This window comes from Acipenser ruthenus, chromosome 53 (assembly GCF_902713425.1).
Source record: "Acipenser ruthenus chromosome 53, fAciRut3.2 maternal haplotype, whole genome shotgun sequence".
Lineage (NCBI taxonomy): Eukaryota > Metazoa > Chordata > Actinopteri > Acipenseriformes > Acipenseridae > Acipenser > Acipenser ruthenus.
In genome coordinates, this window is record NC_081241.1 from 8,283,884 (window position 1) to 8,292,823 (window position 8,940).

Consider the following 8,940-nt stretch of genomic DNA (forward strand, 5'->3'; position numbering starts at 1 on the left):
GTGTGTGTGTGTGCGTGTCAGTACCTGTGTGTATTTGTGTGTGTCAGTTCCTGTGTGTGTGTGTGTTTGTGTTCTTGTCTACCTATCTAAGTGGGGTCTTAGGTGTGGTTACACATCCACCAAGTGGGGACCAAATCCAAAACCCCACAACGGACTTGTTTCAATTATGTTGCAGAGGAGAAACACAGCTAACTGAGGAACGAGTGATTCAGTAGAGAGAGGCATGGACCCGACTCCAAGGAGAAGAAGAAGGAATGACCCTCCTGATATGTCACAAGAGCCTGCCAGGTACTGAAAGTCATTTCTTATTAGTTCACGGTGCGGCGGCATGCTGAATAATACCTTTACTAAGAAGCTGTTCAGGAATCCAAATCACTGAGCTGAGTCTCAAGACCAGGGTTAGAGTCCAGACCGCTCTGTGCTTTACAATGCTTCCCTATGCTTTACCAGACCTCTCTGTGCTTTACATTGCTTCCCTATGCTTTACCAGACCTCTCTGTGCTTTACATTGCTTCCCTATGCTTTACCAGACCTCTCTGTGCATTACAATGCTTCCCTATGCTTTACTAGACCTCTCTGTGCTTTACAATGCTTCCCTATGCTTTACCAGACCTCTCTGTGCCTTACAGTGCTTCCCTATGCTTTACAAGTCAGTCTATCACGTTAATTTTTTTTATTAAATCACATCACTAAAATCTGAAATATTAAACATTTTATGGAAATCAAAAAACAAAAACACACATACAATAAATCAAACTTAAGTTCACTTTTTTTAAAACTGTTACAGCACTGAATATTGGATGCCATTTTCTAAAATATATATAAAACATAACAATTCTTAAAAAATAAATTAAATACAGTTATTTCGTATGAAATCCATTCGTTGCTAAAAACAAATAATTCACCTCGTTTCGCTCTGCAGGTGGCGCTGTTTTACACCCCTAACTTTCATCCAAAGTTGTGTCAGATTGAACATTCCCTTCACCCGAGGAGAGGAGAGGACAGACAGGGAGTTCAATACAAAGGGTTTCGTACAACACAAAACAGTCTAGTTCAGCTGGCAGATTGTTACAGGGGAATCATAACAATGAAGCCCAAACCCAGGATAGAGCGGCTCAGTGAATGTGGTTTGGAATCTGTGCAGGAGGGTCATTGTGTCAGAGACGCCATAAAAGGACAGCGTGCCGGCATTAAAGTCCAGATACACTCCTATTCTGGGGGAGTGGGGGGCAGTTATTGCAGTTTGATTGTTATTGTGCCGGGCATTGTAACTGGAGTCAGAGCAGAACAAACTCCAGGACTTGTCATTGAATCCAAGGATACAGGAACGAACCACTCCTTTCCTGCTGATTCCTTTATATGTGACTCCTATAGAAGCCTCTCTCCCACTCCACTCAATCTCCCAGTAACAGCGAGTCCCAGACAAACCCTCTCTGCAAAGCACTTGGGAATAGATATCAAATCTCTCTGGGTGATCAGGATATCTCTGGGTCTCTCCCCATGTCACCTTTCTGTTCCCTTCAGACAGACAGAGCTCTTCATACGCTGTGTTGGGGTCCAGTGTGAGCTGACAGGAATCTGATTGAAGAGAAGAGGACGGGTAGAGGAGAGACGGTTAGAAAAGTCAAATCACTGAGAAAATCAACAGTCATTGTCTGCTGCATCCTCACATCCTGTTTATGGAAGGTGTGTGTATTGTTTTAATTATTTTTTTAATACATTTTGACCACTTTTTTAAACTTTTAAATTGCATTTTCTGCCTCAAGATGGCTTCCCGTGGACCGGCATGGACCCCTCAGAACTACATTTCCCATCATCCTCCTGCTCACTGGTAATTCCATCTCAATTACATATGTGAGCAGGAGGATAATAGGAAATGTTGTTCTGAGAGGCCCATGCACTTACATGTGAAGCTATCTATAAGTATAAAAAAGTGGTCAAAATGTAAAAAAAAATAAAAATAATTAAAACAATACACACACCTCACGTAAACAGTTGTAGCAACACATGGGAACATGCAACACAATAAAATACAAAGGACCTTATGAACCCTTTAAACCCTCCTGCTGTTTGATTGTTTTGTTCATTATAATTCCTCGATCTTATCAAACTTCTTCAATTGGAACCAATCAAATGCAGCTCTGCATACAATTACAGTTCACTTAATGTTCCTACAGGGTATGTGTTGCCATTTCAACCACTCAGACCTCTTGCTTACTAAATATCTTCAATAGAATATCATCCACTCTTCAAATATCTGTCTAATATTTTAATGAGCAATCCATCCCACAAGTGCAGTGATACTGCAATATACATTTACTACCAGCACAGGATGACTGGGAGGGATAGCTGTTCATTTTACCCCACAACTGGTTTCACATGCATTGTACATGTATTAAAAGATGGGATGATTATCTATTCAGGGATAGCAAGATATTTAGGGAGAGAAAGGTCTGAGTGGAAAAACAGGCAACAAATGCCCCTCCCCCAGTCATTCTGCATGTATTCATCTGAACCAATACTTGTTGGAGAGGAGTGTAGATTAATGGCTTCACAATTACTAATAAATAATAATAATTGCTGCCCTCAAGCTCCACCCCTCCCTGTTCTGTAGTGTTAGCTCTTCCCACAATGGAGTGACACGTCTTTCAATCAAATGTTTAAGTGAAAACAGACTTACATTTTAAAAACTCAGCTCTGTTCCTTGGCTGTGGAGCCTGCAGACTGTAAACTGCAACTTCATTCACTGGGCAGAAAAAAGAGAGAGAAATAGAATTGAAACATGTGGATTAATACACAACACACACAAGACTCCAAACAGCAATCTGAAAAGAAACAAGGCTTATTCACGGCATTTCAGGATGTAAAAATCCGTACTTCAAGATGTTCACGATTACAATGAATATGTATTCCTTCTGTATCGGTGCAGCAGCCAAAGTCAATGTGAACACGTCTGCCACTGCACTGGAGTCTTGTGTTCCTTCCTCTCCATCACATATATTTGCCTCCATATTAGGACACCCTTGTGCTTCAAACATACAGCAGTCACTGTCTGCTCCATCTTCACATCACTCCTTCCTCCCTGCTTCATCATTACCTGTTCCATCCTACATGCTCCCTCCTACCACCTCCCTGCTCCCTCCTCCATGTTGCCTCCTCCCACTTATGTGCTCCCTCTTTCATGCTCCCTCCTCACTGCTGTCTCTTCCAGTCTTCATGCTCCCTTCTCTCTGCTCCCTCATCCCTGTTGCCTCTTTTCTGTCTCCTCCCTGATCATTCATGCTCCCTCCTCTCTCTTCCACCCTCTCCTCCATGCTCCCTGCTTAATTATCCCTACTCCCTCCATGCTCCCTCTCCAATGCTCCCTGCTCTGCCCTCCCTGCTCCTTCCTCCCTGCTGCCTCCTCACTCCTTCCTCCTCTCTGCTGCCTCCTCCCTTCTCAATACTACATTATTTATATAGCCAGCAATCTGCAAGAGGTCTTTATTAATGTCTTGCAAGTCCTGTCCCTCCTCAAGCCATGGTCTATTTGAGAAATCTCTACCAAAGGAATCTATTTCACACCAACCTGTTGTGGATATTTTGACTAATTCTCCCTTGCAGAAGTCCTCAATATGGTCTTTAAGTTCAGATACAGCTTTCCTCACAGCCCCAAAAGAGATGTCTGTATTGACAGTAACGCTGGGTAAGTATCCAGCTTCTGGAGGGGCACAGAGAGACTGGAAATTCTACAACAGGAAAGTGGAGAAAAGGAGTTTTCAGTGAAACAGAATGGGGTCCAAAACATTCCTGGGGAAAAGCAAGGATTCATTCAATTGGAGAGGTCTGTCTAAAACCGTCCCAGTTATGGATTTTCTACCAAGCAGTGATGTTACCTGTAGAAAATTGATGTGATCCTCTGTCTCTGAAAGCTGTTTCAGCTCAGCGTTTCTCCTCCTTAGCTCAGCAATCTCCTGCTCCAGTTTCTTCATGCGTCCTTCAGCCTGATTCACTGCAGCCTTCTCGTTAGCTCCAATCTGCTCAATAACCTCAGTGTGGATCTTCTCAATGGATCGGATCAGCTCAGTAAAGATCTTCTCACTTTCCTTTATTTCTATGCATGCAGATCTCTGAGTGAAAGAACACAGTAGAGGAGACGTGGTTAGAATTGATATCAAAAACACATCAGGCATAGACAGTAAACTTCTGTAGATGTGTTCCAGTCCATCTGTTAATAATAATAATAATAATAATAATAATAATAATAATAATAATAATAATAACCCCCTCTTGTCAATACCCACTTTCAGTGACTCCTCAGTCTGTTTCAGCTCCTTAATTTCTTTGAGTCTCTCCTGGATTCTCTGTTGTATTTCTGTCTGTGTCTCTCCCAGCTGCTTCTGTGTAGAAACACAGTGACACAGTGACATTTCTGACAGGGCATTGAGTGATATCCTGTCACACCCAACACAGGCCTTTTGAAGTATGCTATTGAACCTGACAGAATCAATTTAGTTTATATATATTTTCTATTTTCTTGTACCCCTTGCCTCTTTACAATGTTTGCTATAATTCTGAGTGGTTCTTGAATATATTTTGCTCTTCAGTTCTAGTTGCACGCCATAGACATCTGTAGCACAGGCTAGATCAGACAACATGTGTGTATAATAGTAAGATACAATACCATCTAGTGCACAGCTGCCAGCAATATAAAAGGACACTTGATCCACAGTAGCTGTCCACTAGATGGTACTGTTTCATACTAGCAACTGTGAATGATGGCTGATCTAGCATGTGTCACATGTTTGTTTTGTCAAGCACATAGGAAACTGAAGCAGCTTTCTCTTTAATGGATATTTAGAGCTTCTGATTTCTGGTTTTATCTGATAAACACAGATAAAACAGCCCTGATACAAAACAATGAAATCAGTGTATACCCAATAAACACAGGAAAAACACTGGACATGGTTTCTCAATTCACGTTGACTTCACCCCTTTCCATGTGAAAAAATACAATAAAATAACATAAAACCTAAAAAGAATAACAAAAAAACAACCTTTCCCAGCGCAGTCGGGCAATGAACCTCCTTCCTGACTTGTATCTATCATTGATTCATTCTGAATACTTTAAACTGAGTGGCAGCACATTCCTGCATTTCTATTGGAGGATTGCACACGCTGGTGAGATTTAAAACGAGATTACAATTAGAAACGGAGGGTTGTTCTTGCTAGTGGGATTTAAAGCTATATTACAGTTCAATAGAGAGGATTCACACACTCGTGGAATTTAAAACAGAATTGCAAATTGTGAAGAAATGTAAAAAATGCCTAAATACACAAAACCCCCAGAAGAATGAGCCCGTGAGCAGAAGGACTTCACTGTGGAAGAGAGCAAAGGAAAGAGGGGACTAGTAGGGTGAGTGAAAGGAATTGTAGATTTCAACAAACAAAATCCCAAATAGGTTATTACATTTCTTAAACATATCTGTTTTAATCATGTAAAAATGTTTAACGCACCAAATTCAGCTACTGTTTCTGTCTAGTGGCCATCTTGGATTTGAGTTACAGGCTCCACTGACTTTGAGCTTTCATAATTAAAAAAATAAAATATGTCTACAAAAAGATGAACACTTTACCAATAAAAACAATTCTTCTCTGCTAGATGCTGGTTATAAATTCAAAGATAAAACATTATACGTGTACAAGCAAGCCTCTCAAAAACACACCTCTCACTGTGGGCAGACTGGCAAGAACGGCCTGGCATGGGCACAGCAGCTCTGCCAGTGCAGATAGATGCGTGTGTGTCACTTTTAAAGGCACGGGCACAGCAGCTCTGCCAGTGCAGATAGATGCGTATGTGTCACTTTTAAAGGCACGGGCACAGCAGCTCTGCCAGTGCAGATAGATGCGTGTGTGTCACTTTTAAAGGCACGGGCACAGCAGCTCTGCCAGTGCAGATAGATGTGTATGTGTCACTTTTAAAGGCATGGGTTTTGTTTACTATATTTCAAAACACAATTATTAAAGTCTTGTTTAAAATGTGATGTATTAGTTTATTAAGAAGTGTGGGAGGGTGCACCTAAAGCACCGTTCTTAAGGGCCGAGCAATCTCCCAAGGACCCCCTCTCAGCCACTCAGAGAGAGGGAAAGCACACACACACACTCTTCCCCACCTCTCCGTATCATCGCCATGACTGACAAGCGGATCATAGGAGACTGCTGCCCTCTACCTGCAGCAATACGCATGTGCCAGATAGTCAGTACAGGTCTCCCCTAAATTAATAAACACTGAAAAACAGAAGCCCTGTGAATATTGTATGTCATATTAATCTTGTATATTGAATATCATATTAATCTTGTATATTGTATATCATATTAATCTTGTATATTGTATATCATATTAATCTTGTATATTGTATATCATATTAATCTTGTATATTATATATCATATTAATCTTGTATATTGAATATCATATTAATCTTGTATATTGTGTATCATATTAATCTTGTATATTGAATATCATATTAATCTTGTATATTGAATATCATATTAATCTTATACATTGCATATCATATTAATCTTGTATATTGTATATCATATTAATCTTGTATATTATATATCATATTAATCTTGTATATTGAATATCATATTAATCTTATACATTGCATATCATATTAATCTTGTATATTGTGTATCATATTAATCTTGTATATTGAATATCATATTAATCTTGTATATTGAATATGATATTAATCTTGTATATTGAATATGATATTAATCTTGTATATTGAATATCATATTAATCTTGTATATTGAATATCATATTAATCTTATACATTGCATATCATATTAATCTTGTATATTGTGTATCATATTAATCTTGTATTTTGAATATCATATTAATCTTGTATATTGAATATCATATTAATCTTATACATTGCATATCATATTAATCTTGTATATTGTGTATCATATTAATCTTGTATATTGAATATCATATTAATCTTGTATATTGAATATCATATTAATCTTATACATTACATATCATATTAATCTTGTTTTTATTTTTTAATAATTTTTTTAATTAGGTTCTTGACTTTGCTAGGAATGCTATTTTTAAACAGTTTTACCAATTAAACTATAATATCTTACACAATAAAACTTACATATGATTTTATAAAGTTGCAAGATACATATAAAAACACTAGGAAAATAAATCATGCTAATTTTACACTAAAAATGCACCACAAAACAGCTGAACAAATCCTGCACGTGTAAACACTGTGTTTTTGTTTGATTGTAAATAATGTTTTTGATGATCAAGTTTGTGCTAGATATGGCAGGGCATATTCAAATCCAGGTGTGGAATGTGGCCAGGTGTTAATTGATTAATTGATGATCTCTTAGCCCTGGCCACATGCCTTTAAAAAAGGGTCTGAAAAGCCAGTTTCTTGGTTCTACAAGCAGGGATACAGACTGTCTGGGAAGGAGAGTGTTGCTGTAGGATCCTTACGACTGCGTGTGTTAACCAGGGTGAGAAAAACACAAGAGGAAAAATGTACCTCTGATCACTGTGTGAGTTAACCAGGATCGCTAGCACTGGAAGGAATAGGGAACAAGTTTAGGGGATTTTAATCCCACCCAAGTCTAGAGAGGAGGTGTCAGGGAGACTGTTCCTGGAGCGGGACCTCCTTTCTTGTTTGATCAGCTTTTATTTTCTAGTTGTTTTCGAGCAGTGTTTTGTTTTGAATGTTTTGTGTTTTTGTATCAAAAAAACCTCCTGTGTCTCTCCTGTCAATCAGCGATAGCCACACCCGTAACAACGCCCCTGTTACACCATGAAATACATTGTAGTACATCATAGTTTAGATAGAGCAATTAAAAAACTAGGGCTCTTTAAATAGCTCTTAATATACAATTAAAATCTGATCTGATGTGAAACTGTATAACCTAGTAAACAGACATGTTAAATATCCCTGGGAATTCTTATCTTCTAGGATAGCTACAAGGAAATGGTTCAAACCCTTACCTGTTTCACACTCCTTTCTGCCTCAGCTGAGAATGTATCATGGCTCTTGTGTTCATTTTGTAAACACAACAAGCAAATACACGTCTGATCGGTTCTACAGAAGACCTCCAAAACCTTCTGGTGTTCAGCACAAAGCTTCTGCTCCAGATTTCCAATTGCATTGATCAGCTTGTGCCTCTTGAAAGCAGCCCCCTCATAGTGTGGCTTGATGTGTGTTTCACAGTAAGAGGCCAGGCACGTCAAACAGGATTTCACAGCTTTGAACTTTCTCCCAGTGCAGAAATCACACGGCACATCTCCAGGTCTGGCATAACTTTGAGCAGGAGGAGGATTGAGTCCTGTCTTCTTCAATTCCTCCACAAGTTCAGCCAGCATGGTGTTTCTGCCCAGATCAGGCCTTGGAGTAAAGGTCTTTCTGCACTGGGGGCAGCTGTAGACACCTGTATGATCAGTCTGATCCCAGCAGTTCTTAATACACCCCATACAGTAACTGTGTCCACATGCTGTAGTGACTGGGTCCTTCAATATCTCCAGACACACTGAACAGCTAAACCGATCCTCTGACCATACTTTTGAAGCCATTGTTGCTGCAGTGAGACAGAGAGACTGACGATTTCACAACAGAAACTTCACTGTGCTGATTTCCTGGAATTGAGTAAAACTCTAAGAGGCGGGGTTTGGGACTGGGGACAGTTTTAGACAAGCAGGCTGAGCAGAGACTGTTGAATCAGTGTGAGAGGGGCGGAGAGGAGAGAGATGGAGGGGAGTTTCTACCGAAAGATAGCCAAGCAGACAGATCAAAGGTTCTCCACATTTCTGCATGCATAGACAGTTTGTCTGCTTGTTAATATTTATGACTGCCTGTTTTATCAGTTTATTACAGGTTCAGTCAGTCATGTGTTGGTCAGAGTCCATTTCAGAGATACTGGAG

General features: G+C 39.5%; 1 protein-coding gene across 1 annotated transcript; it reads right to left on the reverse strand.

The window, feature by feature from the left end:
• Positions 1 to 353: 353 nt before the first annotated feature.
• LOC131723203 (tripartite motif-containing protein 16-like) lies at positions 354 to 8,654 on the reverse strand. Its single transcript, XM_059016737.1, has 6 exons — positions 8,010 to 8,654; positions 4,284 to 4,379; positions 3,876 to 4,109; positions 3,569 to 3,728; positions 2,681 to 2,746; positions 354 to 1,578 (listed from the first exon to the last, which is right to left on the reverse strand). The coding sequence occupies exons 1-6, from the start codon at positions 8,589 to 8,591 to the stop codon at positions 1,049 to 1,051; spliced, it is 1,668 nt and encodes a 555-aa protein (XP_058872720.1). The 5' UTR covers positions 8,592 to 8,654; the 3' UTR covers positions 354 to 1,048.
• Positions 8,655 to 8,940: the final 286 nt, after the last annotated feature.